The following is a 19,836-nucleotide window of genomic DNA, read 5'->3' on the forward strand; positions in this document are numbered from 1 at the left end:
GTAAGAATGGAGGTCCAGGGGCGGTCTAGCTTCAGACTGATGCTGTCAGGTGCTTTGGAGGGTAATTTGCAGGGCATTTTGTTTCAGTTTGAGGGGTGGGATTTGGGGTTTCTAGTATAACTCCCAGACACATCTAAGTGAGGAGGCTTTAATCACGCAAGGACAATCTTACTGTGAAGTATGCAGATGTGGGCCTTAAATGCATAGAAGGGATTTCCGTGGATTTGGGCGGGGGCAATATCATCTGCTACAATCTACTTCAAGACCTCCCTGTTCCCTCAGAACGTGATCCCCTCTTATTACTTATCTCCTCTGCATATATTGTTGTCTTTGCTTAGAATTTCCCTTACCTCCTCCTGTTATCTTTCTGGATCCTATTGCAAACTGGAAAGCCTCAGACAGAGTTGGTGATGACCCATTTCTGCTCCCACAGAACTCAGTTTATGCTTACAGGCATTACCACTATGCATTGTGACTTACCTGCCCATATGTATACTCGCTTAATAATTTATGGTTTTCTTAAGGTCAAGAACTGGTTCATATTCAGCTTGTATTCTTAGCATATATTACTGAAAGGAAAGATGTGGTGAGAGATATATGATACTTAAGAATCTGGTGTCCTTTAAGATTGTGTCAAGCCAACGATGCGGTTGTCTTCTTTTGCTTAAACCTGAGTTCGTAATGTTTCACGCAATGAAAGAGGTTGCATCCAGCAGCCAAGATAACTTTGTAGCTTGAGCAAGTTATACCCATTTCATCCATTTGTTCAACTGTCACTCATAACTTTATTCAATGAATAGTTATTGACCATATGTGCCAGGCACTTGGCTAAGGACTGGAGGTACAAGGATAAACAAGACCAAATGGCCCCTCATTCTCACAAAACCTTATAGTTCACTGTAAAAACTCAAAATATACACAGTCATATAGCATGATAAAAGTTGTGATTTGGGGAGTATATAGGGAGTATGGGAACACCCACAAAACCTCAGATTTGCAGTTCACGAAAGCTTCCCAGAAAAGGTAATGTCAGAGTTGAGGCCAGAGGACCAATGTATGTTAAAATGAACAATTTTTACTAATAAAGCATTAATTGAGCATCAAGGTTGATTTTACAGTCTAATTGAAGCCTCTATCAGTCTTCAAAATGGGTTATAATTTTATGAAAATAAGTAATTTATGTAAGTTCTTTGAGATACCACGTAAGTTTATTATCTGTGTCCTGATAGTTATTTCTGCAAACAGTTCAGTGAGATGTCTATTTTTAATGAATGAAATCTTTCTCTAAACCAGCTGAATCCTACGGCAGGAATCTTTGAGGAGCTTCCGTAATCATTTTAACTTTGCAAAATTTTACTTTTGGTGCTCTTGGGTCTTTATGTTTTAGAACACAAGCACTTCCTGACTGTTATGAGTGACATGAATATGGCTTTACATATGTTAAATTTTAAAAAGCTTAAAAGAATTCCTCAAAAAACTAAAAATGGAATTACCATATGATCTAGCAATTCCACTTCTGGGTATCGATCCTAAAGAACTGAAAGCATAGTTCCAAAGACATTTTTGTACGTGCATGTTCATAGCAGCATTATGTACAATAGCCGAGAGGTAGAAGCCATCAACTGCCCATCTACAGATGAATGAATAAGCAAGATGTGGTATATACATAAAATGGGATATTATTCAGCCTTAAAAAGAAGGAAATCCTGTCACATGCTACAATATGGAGGAACCTTGAAGGCACTATGAAACAAGCCAGTCGTGAGAAGCAAATACTGTATGATTCCAGTGACATAAGGTATCTAGAATAGTCAAATTCATAGAAATAGAAAGTAGAATGGTGGTTGCCAGGGGCTGGAGAAGGGAAAAATGGGCAGTTGTTTAATGGGTGTATAGAGTTTCAGTTTTGCAAGATGAAAAGATTCTGACGATTGGTTACACATCAATGTGAATATACTTAATATTACTGAACTGTACACTTAAAAATGGTTCAGATGGTAAATTTTATGTTATGCATATTTAACATTTAAAAAAAATCTTTATATTTATTCCATAACCCTGAGGTATATATTTATATAAATATATATTTATATTTATATTTATAGGTTTATATTTATTCCATAACCCTGAGGTAAGAGTGGTGAGATAAAAGAGTTTAGAAGTAGTGGGGACTCAGCTCATGTAGTGGTGTGGGGAGGTGGCTTATGGCAGGATAAGGAAGCTGAAGGTTTGTCACGTGGGCAGTGGGAGCCACTGAAGGGTTTTGAAGAGAAGGACTCTGTCAGTTTGAGATCCAGAACACCAGCTCCCTGGCATATCGTACAGGATGGATGGGAAAGGGGCAATCTCAGCAGCAGTCTAACCAGTCCAGAGGCTCTTGCTGTGGTCCAGCTGAGAGCTGAAAACCTGAACGTGGGCAGTGGTTAGTGGAGGTGGTGGGGGATGAGGATGGGGTAGACTCAAGAACTATTTAAGATATAAATTGGCAGACTCAGTGACTTAGTAAATTGACAGATGGTAGGGGGTGGTGAAAGAGAGGATGGAGTCTCACTGACTCCTACTTATCTGGCTCGGGTGATTGCATAGATGGTAGTGCCTCCCTGAGAGAAAATTGAAGAGAGGGAGGAGATGTGGAGGGCAGATGGGCTGAAAGCCAGAGACACTAAAATGGGCATATGTATGACATTAGTCCACTTCCAGTGAACAATACATAACGGATCAAGAATGAATGTTAAACTGGATCCGTGTTTCTGAGGCAGATTACCTTCCCAAATTATTCATAGAGTTAGGAAAATGAAAGTATGGTATTTTGTAATTCACAGAAATGTTCTGACCTCCATGAAGGTTGTTGTGTGTTCTCCATGAAGTGTTTTATACCAAGCTGCTGATTCTGTTATCAGGCTTGGGCTTCATCGCCTTAATGTGAGTAGAGGAGGGGATGATGAGAGTAGAAAGAGGATTCAGATTCAGATTATCTGGACAGCATCCCAGCTCTAAGGACCACTAGTTAGGGGACCCTGGACAAGTCTCTTAACCTCTCTAAATGTTAGTTTTCTCATAAGTAAAATGGAGCATCATAGATAAGAAGAATTGCAGTGAAAGAAATAGATGAGCGTCTTTGCAAACTTCAGTCAAGATATTGTTAGCTGAAATTTTTGTTTTGAAACTAATATTAAGCTTGGAACATTGTAGAAAGCCTCCCTGGAAAATACAAGTAATGATAATCAACTTCTGAGTAAGAATGGACATCAGATTGAATTGCCAACCCTGGGTGGTTCTTCTTGTTACTGTCGGTTTATGAGTCAGACAGAGAACCGATGTCCAAGAAGTCATATTTTTCACCTAAAAATGAAAGAAGCATAGGCATGATTTTGTTAAGAAGATGTGTTGTTAGTAACCTGATGTAATAAAAATAACTGTTGGTGATGATAATAAATGGGTAGTGGGATGAGGTTAGACATCACAGGTAAGCCCGAGGTAGTGTTATGACAATGTTTGGACCATTGCCCCTAATATCCCTGTGCCATTCAAAGGGAACAAAGACAAAGCAAGGCAAACTAACATTTTATTAACTGGGTTGGGGGTAGGATATAGAGTATTCCCTTTTTTCTTTCCCAAGTAGACCAGTAGCCTTGAAATAATGAGACTCTAATGGGACAGGTCTGAAGGAAAAGGGGTGAGAAGCAAAGAGAGACAGAAAAGAGGGAAACCCAGGCCAACGCTGAAGATGGAGGTTGGCCCATGGCCATGTGTACTCTCCCACTGACCGTGCCTTGTCCTGACCCTTTTCCTTCTCTGCCAGCTTCCTTAGGTCTGCTTGGAAGACTCAAAGCACAGCCTTTGCCAGAGGACAAAGAGGAAAAGGGACCAAGAGAGAAGGAACTATTATTTCTTTCCCCTCAGGGAATCATATCAATATAATATAGGCAGACCCTTTGCCTTGATTTTTAAGTCCTTTAAAAGAAAACTCCATCTTTGGAAACTGTGATCTTTTGTCCCGGAGTCCAGCTAACCCAAATCAACACTCCTCTTCCTTGGATATGAAAGCAAGAAAGGATTGTCTTCCTTTAAGGCCAATACAAAAAATTCAGGTGGCAAAAATTTTCCCTTATTTCCTAGAGAACTTAAGGCTTAGACATAATCTGAATCAAAATTAGGTTTCCTGAATGATTGTATCAGAATTCCGTCTTCCTGCTCAGTACTTTTTCTTTTCCATCCTTGACCTAGAATTTTTAGCACATATTTAGCTACTCTGGTCATTTGGAGGGTTACCTACCTCCTCACCTACTTAGGTAAATAGTCTCAGTCTTCTTTGTTATCACCCTTCTGTATTTTATAAACAGAGATAGTGCATTCTCAGGCAAAAACAAGCATTGGTTGGTATTGATGATTGGTTCAGTATTGCTTCCGCTTGACTTGGTTAATGGTGACCACCAAAAGAGACTGCAGCAAAGCCTGTTTGGTGATGTCAGCAATAGGTATACACTGTGTCCTGTAAATGAAATGAGAATGTGACGTTCAGAACTGTACCCTTTGCAAACGCTAATGCTTTTCTCTTTCTTGTCTTTTTTTCCTAGAAGTATCGCTATCAAGATGAGGACACTCCACATGATCATTCCTTACCTCGACTGACCCACGAAGTGAGAGGCCCTGAACTTGTGCATGTATCGGAAAAGAACCTGTCTCAAATAGAAAATGTCCATGGATACGTCTTGCAGTCACACATCTCTCCTCTGAAGGTCAGTTCTTTTGCTCTTAGAGCTGGCGGCAGTGACTGGTTTGCATTGCTAAGGGAGATGTTTGCTGGCCTTAAGTGAGGCTCTTTTAAAACACTACGGTGAGACATGGTTGCCAAAGGGTCTTTCTGTGGTTTGGAGGCTTACTGGGAATTCCTGACACAGGGAAGTTCTTACAGTTATTTGTTGAAATGTCTGGCAAATCCTTTTAGTTGTTGAGAATGGGCTAAGGAAAGAGCAAACAGTGAAAAACTAAAAGGGAAAATAACCTGACCATGCATTTACAAAGTCCAGGAGGACATCAAGTTTTGTTCAGATCTATCTCTCCGTTTTATTCTTGGCTCCAGATAAAACAAAGGAAGTAAATATAACATGATGACACCTAGTAATTGCCTTACCACGTAGACTAAAAAGGAAAATGCGTGAGTTCGTTCATCAACAGCTCTATCTTATATTTCTTTCTATGTGGTGTCATACTTTTCCAACGTTTTCTACTTTTTTTCTTTAATTTAAAACAATTTCTTGATAAACGCTGTTTTGACAAGAGAGACAATGAAATGAGAGTAAGGATTTTCTGTGTTCCTTGGTTGCAGTTTACTCTGTCTTTTGCTTTGCTGATTCTATGGATTTTGTGTCTTGGATAAAAGCTTATAAATGTTGATTAAAGTCAAAAAAGGAAAAATGGAACTAGAGTCAGTGATGTAATAGAAGGCAATTGAAATGTAAAACAAAACGAAACAAAAAACTACCAAATAATCCCTTGATATTGCTAAAAATTTTTTTCTTTTATTTTGTTAGCTACAACATTCACTTCACTAGCACTTTCATATAGCTGTGTTGCAATAAAAAATGTAGTCATGAAGGGTGCCCTGATGCCTTCTGGGATCTTATTATACCTTCCAGAACATCAAAGAAAGGCTAAATTATGTTTAATATAGCTCCAAAAGTTGGTATAGTTTAATACCCTGGCATCCTAAAACCGCATTATCAAATAAACTAGTGCTAGTTACCACAAATTAGTTAGAATATTAGGCTAATTGTCAAATTCCAGTAAATATTTTATAATATGTAAAAATATGTAAATGTTTTGCCTGTGGAATCCATCGTTCAATTCTTCCCAGAGTCTCTTTGGAAATCATTGACTGATGGATGGGAATAGGTATTTTTAGCCAGGAGAAGAGTAGATTAAAGGTTGGAGAACAGGAATTTACCTTCTTATACTTAGGGCTGTCGTGTAGGAAACTCCATATTGGTGGGCAGAAGCAGAACCACTGTGCATAATTAACAGGAATGTATATTTAGGATCATTATAAGACCACAACTTCTGACAGTTAGAACTACCCCCAAAAAGTACCACTTTGCGAAGCAGGAATTCCCTGTCCCTAGAAAGCAGGCTTGCATGGTGACCTGGCAGTGGTATGGTGGAAAGGACTCCTTTTTCAGCAGGAGGGCACACAAAATTGTCTCTAAGTTCCAGTCTAACTATAGGAATCAACGATTCTATCCTGTAGTCAGATAAATACCTTCCTGCTTTAAGGACCTTTCATCTTTGCAAACAATTGCTCATCCTTAATCTGTGCTGACCAGTGTAAACTGAGAAAGGGCAGAGCTGGGAGACTGGACTGCACAGAGAGTATTTACACTTCAGATGTTTTTCTTTCTAACCGGATGAAAGAATCCCTGTAAGAACCTCCATGAAACCTCCCTTCCTTTTTGGCCTCCCAACTTGTCTTTCCCCGCTTCCTACCACTTCCTTTTTTAATCAGCTCTAGAGCATAGCTCCCAATGGCTTTAAGCTGAGAAGGACAATGGAGACTAGTCTAAAGCTAGCCTGGCAACAGTAAAAAATATGAACAAAATAATAAAAGCACTATCAGATCTTCATTTTGTATATTAAATTTTTAGCATATATTTGATAATATAATTATCTGAACATCTACAGTTTGGTGATTATACCATGTGTTATGCTACTCCGTGCCTCATTTGGAAAATGTCTATTAGAGTTGAAGGAAATTTTGCTTTTTCTGAAGATCATATCTCAAATATAAAGGAATCTTTCCTATCTCTCCTTTATCCCTTGATTCTAGGAATCTCAGAGTTAAGTGTCTTCCACTTTGGTGGCTTTTCCTTAGCTGAGGTTTTCTGTTTCTCCCTTCTATCTTATTTCTTACTATGTTCTTTAAAAAATTTTTTGGTTTTTATGTTTTTACTATATGATGTCTTTTATCAAAGGTTTCCCACATCTGCTTTAAAAGTAGCCACCTGTGAATAATAAATCTCTGATATGAAACATCAAGGTTAGAATAGGCTTTCCTTCCTTTTTGGAATCACCAGCTCAGTGGTGTGACCTCCCCCCTCCATGTATTGTGAAGAGAATGGAAAGGTGACCTCATCCAGGACTTCTGCACGCAGCCTGTGAGGTAGCTATTTGGGGGCTGGGACTTTTCCCTCATGACCCTCTAGAGGTGTTGTTTGTGCTGAACAAGATACACTCTTAGATTGTCCTAATGAAGAGACTGTGTACCTTTCTTCTACTAGCAACAATGATAGAGATAAATGTGCACAATTTTTCCAGAAAAGAAAACACCCCAGTGTGTTGAGCTTGCCAATTTCGTGGTGTAAACACACCCATCATTGCTGATTTCAGGCTACCAACCTGAAGCTACTGAAGATATTTGCAAAGATGGACACATGAGGCTCTCATGAGACAGGACAAGTTGGCCCAGCACAGCACTGCACTGTCAGGCTCAAGCACGTGTACTTTTATAGCAACAGGACACATTTCCTAATCAAGTTGTTAAGAGGTTATTATATTATCACAGTTCAAGTGTTTGGCAAACCTGCCATGATTAAAATCTAATGTGTTATTTTCTCATAAAGGAAGCCTATTAAAGTCATAGAAGTGCTAAGAGGGTACAAATTCTCCATTAGACCTGGCATATTTTCAGTGTTGTTGCTTCTTTGATCTGTCTGGTGCTCTTGGGTCAAGCATTAAAAGGGGGAAGAGTGAGGAGGCAGAACACACAATCATATAGCGCTCCCTGAATCCTACTTAGAAGACAATGGGGTTCTCTAGTATTAATTAGGAACTTACATGTGGCATGCCTGAACAGCGTGTGAGATTGCTGGAGAACAGTTCAAATGTCACATTCAGGGGGCTCTGAACCATTAGCTGAGTAATCTCATTGTTGCAGGTTTGACAGTCATTTCTTCCATCACCGCATAGCACTTGAAACCTCAGTTCTAAGATTCATCTGCCTTTGGAGGACAACGGCTGCCTGGCTGATAGATGGGCTTGCTTAGCCTGTTTTCATTAGAGTGGCTTGGCCAGTGTGAAGCATGGGGTTGGAAGGAGAAATGCAATTTAGTGGTTTATTTTCCTTGCCTCCAGATGGGGATGCTTTCTCTTCAGATGCTACCTTAGAATCTTCCACAAAAGAAATTGGCCTGTAATAAAGGCCAGTTTAGATCAATTCAATAAGTATTAATTGACTATCTACTAGGCGTATCATGATAGGTGGCAGGGAAACAAAGGGCAGTAAAACATTATTTTAAATATGCACATCGGGCTTCCCTGGTGGCGCAGTGGTTGAGAGTCCGCCTGCCGATGCAGGGGACACGGGTTCGTGCCCCGGTCTGGGAGGATCCCACATGCCGCGGAGCGGCTGGGCCCGTGAGCCATGGCCGCTGAGCCTGCGCGTCCGGAGCCTGTCCTCCGCAACGGGAGAGGCCACAACAGTGAGAGGCCCGCGTAACGCATAAAAAAAAAAAAAAAAAAATATGCACATCATTTGCAAATATTTTCTCCCATTCTGAGGGTTGTCTTTTCCTCTTATTTATGGTTTCCTTTGCTGTGCAGAAGCTTTTAAGTTTCATTAGGTCCCATTTGTTTGTTTTTGTTTTTATTTCCGTTGCCCTAGGAGGTGGGTCAAAAGGGATCTTGCTGTGATTTATGTCATAGAGTGTTCTACCTATGTTTTCCTCTAAGAGTTTTATAGTGTCTGACCTTACATTTAGGTCTTTAATCCATTTTGAGTTTATTTTTGTATATGGTGTCAGGGAGTATTCTAATTTCATTCTTTTACATGTAGCTGTCCAGTTTCCCCAGCACCACTTATTGAAGAGGCTGTCTTTTCTCCAGTGTATATTCTTGCCTCCTTTCTCAAAAATAAGGTGACCATATGTGTGTGGGTTTATCACTGGGCTTTCTGTCCCGTTCCATTGATCTATATTTCTGTGTTTGTGCCAGTACCATACTATATTGATTACTGTATCTTTGTAGTATAGTCTGAAGTCCAGGAGCCTGATTCCTCCAGCTCTCTTTTTCTTCCTCAAGATTGCTTTGGCTATTCGGGGTCTTTTGTGTTTCCATACAAATTGTGAAATTTTTTGTTCTAGTTCTATGAAAAAATGCTATTGATAGTTTGATAGGGATTGCATTGAATCTGTAGATTGCTTTGGGTAGTATAGCCATTTTCACAATGTTGATTCTTCCAATCCAAGAACATGGTATATCTCTTCATCTGTTTGTATCATCTTTAATTTCTTTCATCAGTATCTTATAGTTTTCTGCATACAGGTCGTTTGTCTCCTTAGGTAGGTTTATTCCTAGGTATTGTGCAAAGGAAGCAACTGACAAAGGATTTATCTCCAAAATTTACAAGCAGCTCATGCAGCTCATGCAACCCAATCTAAAAATGGGCAGAAGACCTAAATAGACATTTCTCCAAAGAAGATATACAGATTGCCAACAAACACATAAAAGGATGCTCAACATCACTAATCATTAGAGAAATACAAATCAAAACTACAATGAGCTATCACCTCACACCAGTCAGAATGGCCATCATCAAAAATCTACAAACAATAAATGCTGGAGAGGGTGTGGAGAAAAGGGAACCCTCTTGCACTGTTGGTGGGAATGTAAATTGATACAGCCACTATGGAGAACAGTATGGAGGTTCCTCAAAAAACTAAAGGTAGAACTACCATACGATCCAGCAATCCCACTACTGGGCATATACCCTGAGAAAACCATAATTCAAAAAGAAACATGTACCACAATGTTCATTGCAGCAGTATTTACAATAGCCAGGACATGGAAGCAACCTAAGTGTCCATCAACAGATGAATGGATAAAGAAGATGTGGCACATATATACAATGGAATATTACTCAGCCATAAAAAGAAACAAAATTGAGTTATTTGTAGTGAGGTGGATGGACCTAGAGACTGTCATACAGAGTGAAGTAAGTCATAAAGAGAAAAACAAATACTGTATGCTAACATTTATATAAGGAATCTAAAAAAAATAGTTCTGAAGAACCTAGGGTCAGGACAGGAATAAAGATACAGGCATAGAGAATGGACTTATGGACATGGGGAGGGGGAACTGTAAGCTGGGATGAAGTGAAAGCGTGGCATGGACATATATACTGTACCAAAAGTAAAATAGATAGCTGGTGGGAAGCAGCCACATAGCACAGGGAGATCAGCTCGGTGCTTTGTGACCCCCTAGAGGGGTGGGATACGGAGGGAGGGAGGGAGACACAAGAGGGAGGTGATGTGAGGATATATGTATATATAGCTGATTCACTTTTTTGTAAAGCAGAAACTAACACACCATTGTAAAGCAATTATACTCCAATAAAGGTGTTATAAATAAATAAATATGCACATCACTCTCCTAGGGAACCTCAGTTCTAATTATGTATGACTTATCTTCACTCTGCAGTAGGATTTCAGATTTCTGAATCTTAGGTACTGTGAGACCCCAAGCATCTAGCAGAGTACTCTTTACAGAGTATCTGTTAACTCTCTATCTCAGGTTCTTCATCTGTAAAATGAAGGTACCAATAATATTCATCTCATAGGATTTTTATACTAATTGAATGAAATAATACATGTAAACTGTTTAGTAAGTGTCTGGCACATAGTAAGCACAACCAAATGTCGCTTTTGATCTTGTTATTATCATCGACCTGCTACCATGACAAATACTTCAAAATCATTTATTTTATTTATCTCATTTGACCTCTATGAGATATTATACCTGATGTGAAAATTAAATAGTTCCCTTCAACCACAGAACTAGTGAATAGGAATGCTAATATTTGTGTCTTGGGTCTTTCTGGATACAAAATCTGTATTCTTTATCACTCCTGTGTTATATTACCTTCCTCTAAATGGTTCTACTATTTTTAAAGAGATCTTAATGTCAAATTTTCCTTCTTTGGCTCCAGGTGTGTAAAATTTGAAGGTCATTTTTTTCATATAACCTTATTCTTAAAAGTTAAGCAAATATAAAATGTAAGCAAATGTGTAAGACATTTAGTTTCCTAAATGAGAACCATGAAGTGTGGTGACAGATGGGAGCATGATGAGGAAATAGAAGGAAAATAAGTTCTATCTTTAAAATATTTCAATTCACCCAGTAGTAAACTCCCAAGGATTATGTTGCTTTCCCATGACAAAAAGTAGTTATTTGGGAGCTAGCTCCCTTTTGAAGAATCCCTTGAGATTGTAAGAATTTGTTTCTCATCAAGGGAGACACATTTTGTTTTGAGCAATTGGAGCGTTTTCTGCATTGTGATACAGTCCTCACACTAGGTGAAGAGAACCCAGGTAAGTCCACACCACAACCCTCATGCTTCTCCTTCCCGGGACCTGGCAAGATCTATTTCTGTCATTTTTATTTGGTTATTCATCTCTTAAAATGTTCATTCCAAGTGTGTTTAATTTTATAAACTATCTTATAATTTTCAGAAATGAGCAATGTAGAAGTTACACATTCAAACATTGATCAATAAATGAATAAAGCTACTCTCTATGCTCTGTTTCACATTAACATGGTATTTGTTAGATCACAAATCCAACCAGTTGTTTTGATTCTACTTTTATTCATAACCATTAGTTTTGTTTTAATAAATTTACTGTCAGTATATCATCATTATACAAACACCCTCAAGGTCAGGGTGTATGTTGGTTTTACTCATTATTATATTCTCAGTCCTTCAACACATACTTTGTTAAATTAGTTATTTGTAAATGGTAATATGAACAGTTATGAATAATTGCCTTCTGGGGGATTAGTGACATTGATATTAAAATAAGCAAGAAATTAAGGCACAAACTTCTTGTTTTTCTCTATCTGTTGTCCCCTAATCATTGATACAGAATTTCATCAATTTTAAACCTGATATTTCCTCATGTATTACATATCTGAAATCTGGATGTGTCCTAAAATCAATGACATCTTGCAATTAAAATTGGCAGCATCTCCTAGGGTGCATAAAAAATGGTATGTCTTACAGTCAAAGTCAGCAATGATTATTTACAAGGAAGATTAAAGGGTTTTTTTCATAGATTGGTGTGAACTGCTTTAATCAGATAAATATGATTTTCTATCTTCTAATTCTCATTGAGACCAGAATAAACAGTTCTGAGAAGATTTACCAAAAAGTGAGAATATAAGAAGTTAGGATAGACTCTTATACCCTTGAACAACTGGGCATTTGTTGAATATATATGGAAAAACAATGGAGAATCTGGAGGCAGTGCTAGTTTGGGGAAATTATAGGGGGCGATTTCTCACAAATGAGGAAGCTAATATACAGAACTGCAGGCAGGAAAGATAACGTGTACTTTGTTGCACAACTATTTTCTTAACAGGGTTGCCAGAGCCTGCCTTATAGGAAAGTATGTTTTAGACAACAGTACAATTAATCTTTCTTCGTGAAGCCTTTCCTATTAACTCTTGACCGACTCCACTTGGTTATAACGTCCTATGACACATGGAGTTTGCATAGTTAGCTTTTTTATATGCACCTTATTCTATCAACCTAAATAATTTTGTGGAACTAGGTATTGTCCTTTCCTTTAGATATTCCATTTATCTTGCTCCTAATAAATGTGTAAGCTCCTGTGAACTGGACCACATCTAATTTTTGTTTTGTTTTATTTTTCTTCTCTCTCCCTCATTGACATCTACAGTGAAACTAAACCAGGGTTTCCCAAAGTGCGTCTGGTGGGATTTTGTCAGCATTATAAAGAAAATAAAGAGATGAATGCTGAAAACATTTGAGAGGTTAAGTCCATTAACTTATTGAATGATTTCTCAGGCTTTAATAAGATAATATGAAATATAAACCTCTAAGATGGGGATATGGTTAATACGCAGTATTTTCCAAACATGTTTGGTCATGAGACCTTTTTTCCCAAATAAAATTTTTTTGTTTGGACACATAGACTTCTGAAAATACTATAACAGACACATATATGATGATGATTACAACCAATAGAAAAGTTTAACATAAAAATTTATTCTGGCCTTAGAAGCAGCCTCAGTCAGATTGAATACCTGGTCCTCTACTTACTGGCTGTGTGGGCTTGCTCATGTGTTTTTAACCTCCTTCAGCCTCAGTTTTTTTATTTGTGAAATAATGGCATTCACTCATATGTTTCTATAAAGTTTGAGCTCTGTAAAAAGAGCTCAGTGTTTGACACATAAGAAATACACAAAAATGGCAGCTATCCTTGTTGCTATTGATGTTTTGATATTAGTATGTATTAGTATGATTTTAATTTTCTAAACTAGAAACATTTATGGATGTTTTTTATTTTAATCTCTCCTTTGTTTTCAAATGTCTTAGTGTTCTCATCTTCCTCTCTTTATCCACAGCTGTTATCCCTGTTCAGGTTTTCATTACTTTCAGGCAGAAAGTAGTGTGGTTATTGTAAAACCTCATGGACTTTGGAGCCAAAAAAATAAATGTTTGAATCCTGACTCTGTACTTTCTGGCTGGGGAAACCTCAGGAAAATCATCTAGCATTTCTGAGATGCAGTTAAGTTTAATATGAACAGAACCTCTTATGTGTATTGATTGATTCATTTATTTATCAGTTCATTCATTTGTACAGTAAAATCTCTTCGACCTTCTCCTGTATGCTGGGCTCTATGTTATTCCCTGAAGATACAAAGAGGAATATGCCTTCGAGTTGCTTACAAGCAACAGTTAGATTCACAAACTTGGAGATGTATACATTATAACATGTCATGTTATGTGCAATAAATAAAGTAGCAAAGAAGAGGAAAATGCTCCCAAGACCTAGAGAAATGGTTTAATTTTCTCTGAGCTGGAGATCTAGGGACAGGTATGGTCAGAGTAAGCATTATAGGGGAGCTTATTTTGACTTGAAGGAAGTTGGAGATAAAGCAGAAAGGTCAAGTTTGTCCTAGACTCCAGCAGTTGTCTATCAGTATGGAAGAACTCTAGAAATGGCAGGTTATTTTTATTTATAATTGAGTAGGGCAGAGGGATGGAATATAAGGATTAAGAAGGGGTACAGAAGTGGGTCCAAAGCATGCCATCAAGCAAGGGAGATAGATGGGAACAGGTAATGAAGGGCCTTATGTAGAGATTGGACTTCACCTTGTAGGTAATGAGGAATGACTACACAATTTAAAAAGAGGAGAGACCTAGTCAGTTTTGCAAATTAGACCATTAGCCACGTCATGTAGCAGAGTGGAAGAAAAACAAGAAAAGGGTGTATCACAATCAAGGACATCAGGCAAAATGCAACAGGTGGACAAGCTCTGAGATACAGCAGAGACATTGGGGATGGAGGATGGAATCAACTAGAAAGATTATTGAGGAAAAGATATCATCAGGAACTTGAGAACTATTAAGTATAGAAGACAGAGGAGAGAGAAATAGAGGTTAATCCACACATTTTTTATTTGACCAGTTGTGTAGAGGAGGTATCGTGAAATGTAGTCAAGACTGCTAAAGGAAGAATAGATTTAAGGATGGGGTGAAAAGATTCTGAGGTTAGATCTGAATAACTGAGTTTGAGATATTGATGTTGCACTCGGGTAGAAGGGTTTAACAGGCAGTTTGAAATAAAGATCTGGGAATTTAGAGAGATCTGATCCAGAAATGGAGACTTAGGCATCTTCTGTGTAGTTGAAGCAGTATGGATGGGATTGCTCAGGAAAGGAAGAGGAGGCTGCTGGGGACTGAAACGCAGGGAACAATACCACCATGTTGGGGGTTTTATGGCCAAAGAGGACCACTGAGGAGACCATGAAGCAGTGAGTAATTTACTACAATGTTAGTAGTAGTAGTAGTCCCCTTAGTAGTCTAATGTTTCTATTTTTTAAACTGTTATACATTTCTAGTAAAAGAGGATCATATCTTATGCATTAAAAACATGTGGCACCTCTGTAGTGCCTAGAATTGAGTTGACCAAACACTAGATGACTTTTTTTTTAATTTAATTAATTAATTATTTTTTTTGGACTGTGTTGGGTCTTCGTTGCTGCACACGGGCTTTTCTCTCTAGTTGCAGTGACTGGGAGCTACTCTTCATTGCGGTGCATGGGCTTCTCATTGTGGTGGCTTCTCTTGTTGCAGAGCACGGGATCTTGGCACACAGCTTCAGTAGTTGCATCACGCGTGGTCAATAATTGCGTCACATGGGCCCTAGAGCACACGGGCTTCAGTAGCTGTGGTGCACAGGCTCAGTAGTTGTGGCTCACGGGCCCTAGAGCACAGGCTCAGTAGTTGTGGCACACGGGCTTAGTTGCTCCATGGCATGTGGGATCTTCCCGGACCAGAGATCGAACCCGTGTCGCCTGCATTGGCAGGCGGATTCTCAACCACTGAGTCACCAGGGAAGTCCCTACATGCCTTGTTACTTGATCACAAATTTTAGGAAGGAGGGAAGGAGGGAGAGAGGGATGGAGGAAAGAAAGAAGGAAGGAAGGAAGGAAGGGAAGAAGGAAAGAAAGGAAGAAAGGAAGGAAAAAAGAGGCAGAGGATGAGAGGGAGGGAGGGGAAAAGGAAGGAAGGAAGAAGGAAAGAAAAAACCTTATGAGATATATTTGACTCCAATAGTCATGGGATCTTGACCATCAACTGAAAAAATGTATTATTTTTTTCCTTTCTAGCCATAGTGCCTTTAGTAATATTAATAATGAGAAAACTAAGCTGATTTTGCTAGTGTAGAAAAAAAGTAATTTTCAAAAATGTAACCTTCATTCATTTCAGTCTCTCACCACTAGATGGTAGAAGCAGCTGACCTGATGGTTCAGGAAGCATCTGGTCTTGGCGGTGGGGAGGTGGGGGGGGAACAGATTTGTGAGGCTAAATTGAGAAGCTCTTAGTTAATAAAAACCTAAGAAGAGTTTGGCAGAGATTTGCATATTTGTGAATAATGCATTTTGTTCCAGCCCCAGACCTTGGTGAGAGGAAAGTGGTTGAGTGAAATATGGCCTTGACAGACATACTGAATCCAGGCACAAAAGCTCCTGGTCAAAATTCTAAGCAAATGAAACAATTCTTGCTTCAATTATCATTAATTGGAAAGGGTACCAACAGCATACCTCAAATAATCCTGGATATTTAAGCCAGAAGTTGGAAAAAGGGAAGAAGAAAATGGTGGGCATAGGACCTACCACAGTACCTCACAATTCAAGAATGCTCTCTAGAACTAGCCCACCATGGGTTAATGGGTGCCCACCATGGCTCTGGAAAGATAAGTCAGCGGAATGACGTCCAAATCTCCTATTTCTCTCAGCTATGTAACAAATATAACAACAATAATAATGAATTTTCTCTAAGAAATATTAGATTGTTATGTATATTAAAGGCATAATAAGTTTTTTTAAAAAATGAAGAGTGTTTAGAACAATCCTGTCATTAGTGATTATTTGTAGATTTAAGATATTCCTAGAGAGTTAACCCAAGACTCACCACAGTTCTTCTCAAGACTAGGATTACTGCCAAGGCTTTCTATAAGAATTAGAAATAATATACATAAAGCTCATAAAGGCTGCCCATCAGTAGTTCCCCCATTACAAAAAATCAGAGTCGTAACCTTTTAGCAAGCATGTTTTCAATTCTTTTTTTATTAGCAAAGGTATATAGAAATTATTTCAAATCTCACACATTCATTCATAAATAAGTGTTGACATTGATTGGGCTTTAGAATTCTTAACCCTTTCCCAGATAATCCAGAAAAGCAATAGCTTACAGGGGAAAGCAGATGGATTTTAGAATCGGACCTACTTATATTCAAATTCTGGCTTTTTTGCTTTCTAGCTGCGCCCTTTAGCAAATCTGTTGACTTTCCCCTATTATAAATAATAACTCACAGGGTTATTGGAAGAATTACTTAAGATAATACATGGGAAGTCTTTAGAATAGGATTAGGCACCTAGTAGGTGCTCAGTAAATAGTAATTATTTATAAAGTAGAAAATGTCTGTGTATGCAACAGCAAATCCGAATTTAAAATTAATCAGCTCTTTGAACTCTCAGTAGACATGGGCTCTTGTTATATTTTCACACTTGCTGTCCTTAAGAGAATGGTTTTACACTATGGAATAGTGTAAAATACAATATGGAATACCCCATCTCAGCTAAGCAAAGTTGGATTATCCAAAATTGTTGTCTTTCATATGAAAGTGAATGTCTCTTTGGCTAGTTCCAATAAAGTATAGCAAGTAAGTTGGGAATACAGCCAGGTTTTGAGTGATCCAAACAAGACTGTGCTGAAGCATAAAGAAATGTACTCTGCTTTGTGCCTGGTTTTGGAGGATGTTAGAACACGTGTACAATCTCTCAAGGTAGCTACTTGGAGGGAAGCATTGATTTAGATATGTAATTTTGTATTACTTAAAAATGTATTAGTTAAAAAATTTAAAAGCATTACTTCATAGTAACAAGTGGATATCCAGTAAGTGTTGGGTAATAGAGATATTTAACACACTTATTAAATTCACACATTAACCATTTAAGTCTAGAGAATATTATTAACCCATAAAGATGGAAATAGTTTTTGTTCTACGTCTAGCAGTGTATTTATAATCATACTCCGCTAATTCTAAATACAGATCAAATCCCACTGCTTTAAACTCAAAGGGATGACTCTAGCACGATTTTGTATGGTGTAATTCTGTTGTTGAAATCAAGTGTATGTTACCTGGGGTTTTCTTTAACAAGGAGATTTTGGTTATATCAGTAGTTTGTATTTGTTCATTTACTTTTGTTCAACAGAATTACTAGGTTCCTTTGGCGGGGGCTGGCGGGGGAGTACTGTGAGGCAGCTGCTAAGGTCTAAACTTCAACCTCATGAATTTTTCTTTCTTTGTATTCATATTCACTCACCAAGTTTTCTGTCTAGAGCTTGTTTTAGGAGAAATAATAACAATATAAAATGTAGGGGTTTTTTTGTTTTTTTGTGGTACGCGGGCCTCTAACCGTTGTGGCCTCTCCCGTTGCGGAGCACAGGCTCCAGACGCGCAGGCTCAGCAGCCATGGCTCACGGGCCCAGCCGCTCCACGGCATGTGGGATCTTCCCAGACCGGGGCACGAACCCGTGTCCCCTGCATCAGCAGGCGGACTCCCAACCACTGCGCCACCAGGGAAGCCCTAAAATGTAGTATTTATTGAATTCCTAATATATGCTGGCATTATTCCAAATGCTTTACATGCATTAGGTTATTCCATTTAACCACCCTGTAAGGTAGGTTTTCTTATGATTCCCACTTTATGGACAAGGAAAATGAGTGCTAAGAAGTTAGAAAAACTTTTCTACAGTTACACATTGAGTCCTTGATAGATGTGGGGTATGAGTTCAGCTAGTCTGACGTCAGACCCCTCACTCTTAGTCACACTGCTGAATTATTCACCAGCAAATGAGAACCATACAGTTTTAAAACTGAAGGGGATGGTAGAAATCATCAAGTTCAGGGTTTTCAAACTGCAACTGACCCATTAGCAGATGTGAAATCAATTTACTTGATAATTTTAGAATAGAATAAAAGAACAGAATAGAAAATATGAGAGTACATCACAAGTAGAAACGTTTGCTTCAGTTAAGTGCGGGTGTATACTGACTCACAATGTAAAGTATATTTCTTTCTGTAATCAAGGTCAAGAAAGTCAGGAAGCCACTGATCTGGTCCAACTTTCCCGTAGTACAGAAGGAAGGTAGGTGGGGAAGAAAACCTTAGGCCCAGAGAACTTAAATAATTTCCTAAAAACATATTGTCAGAAATGGCGGAGCCTGAACTTCAACACTTTATCGTATTAACCACTGCTGTTTTCTCCGTCAGTGTCTGTTGTGGCTGCCATTACTACCAACTGAGACACTTAAACAAGTAGTTCTGAAACTAGGTGTGTATCAGCCCAGCCCCATCCCACTTCACCAGTCCTGGGCTCTGTATTTTTATTTCCTCTCCAGGTGACTTTGTTACTAACATTGGGAACTGCTGTCTTGAACTCCATGATGCCACAGTGTTTATTGAATGACTGCCATGTGTATTACCAGGGCTTTACTAAACACCATGGGAGACAATAAAAGAAATAAGAGATAGAGCCTTTCTCTATGAAAAACTTAAATATATTAAGGAAATCAAGATGTGCACAAATCGTTTAGTGAACAGAACTAACCTTACTAAGTTACGAACGGCGTTCCAGGAGGCAGTTTTCAAATTCCTCTATAGGCATGCACAAAAGAAGCCTCATGAGGTTTATTTGAGAGAACGTCCTATGAGAAAATACGGTAGAGAACATTGAATTGATTTTCCCCAACTCTCAGAGGAATTGCCAGTGTCAAGTGAGTGAATTTAACCCCAAAGCAGCACTCCCAGGATGTCTTCCCCCAGGCCAACTGACTCAGCAAAATCACTCTGAAGGCAGATGCTTTGTTCCTTCTGTAATGGCAGAACACTGAGTGTGTTTGAGCTTGTGGCCAATTTGGAGTCACAGGTAAGTGCATTTAAAATGCACTCTAGAGGCTCTTGTTGGGGTCCCTCTGCCCATAGCACCAGGCAGGACAACCTACCCCACCCCCACCCGACGGGCCATTAAACCACAGGGCACACGTGGAAGTCATTTCAGAGCTCAGTTTGAAATTCTAGTGATTGAACCTCAGATCGGGTGCTGTAGAGATGTTCCAGTTTTATCTTTTCATGTTATATGTGAGGGAATTTAATAAGTTGTTTTATTGGTGGTTTATTTTCTCAGAGAACAATAAGACATTTATATAACCAGCTTTTACTTATAAACAAGCAATATAAAACTTAAATATAG

At 38.6% G+C, this 19,836-nt stretch overlaps 1 protein-coding gene across 1 annotated transcript in view; it reads left to right on the top strand.

The window, feature by feature from the left end:
• The window catches only part of DLG2 (discs large MAGUK scaffold protein 2), a 2,048,212-nt gene that overhangs the window by 1,017,664 nt on the left and 1,010,712 nt on the right, over positions 1 to 19,836 (top strand). Inside the window, exon 6 of the mRNA XM_032641314.1 lies at positions 4,578 to 4,739. Within this exon, the coding sequence (XP_032497205.1) occupies positions 4,578 to 4,739 (162 nt within the window). The remainder of the gene's footprint in view (positions 1 to 4,577; positions 4,740 to 19,836) is intronic.

The sequence above is a fragment of the Phocoena sinus genome, chromosome 8 (assembly GCF_008692025.1).
Source record: "Phocoena sinus isolate mPhoSin1 chromosome 8, mPhoSin1.pri, whole genome shotgun sequence".
NCBI classification, from domain to species: domain Eukaryota; kingdom Metazoa; phylum Chordata; class Mammalia; order Artiodactyla; family Phocoenidae; genus Phocoena; species Phocoena sinus.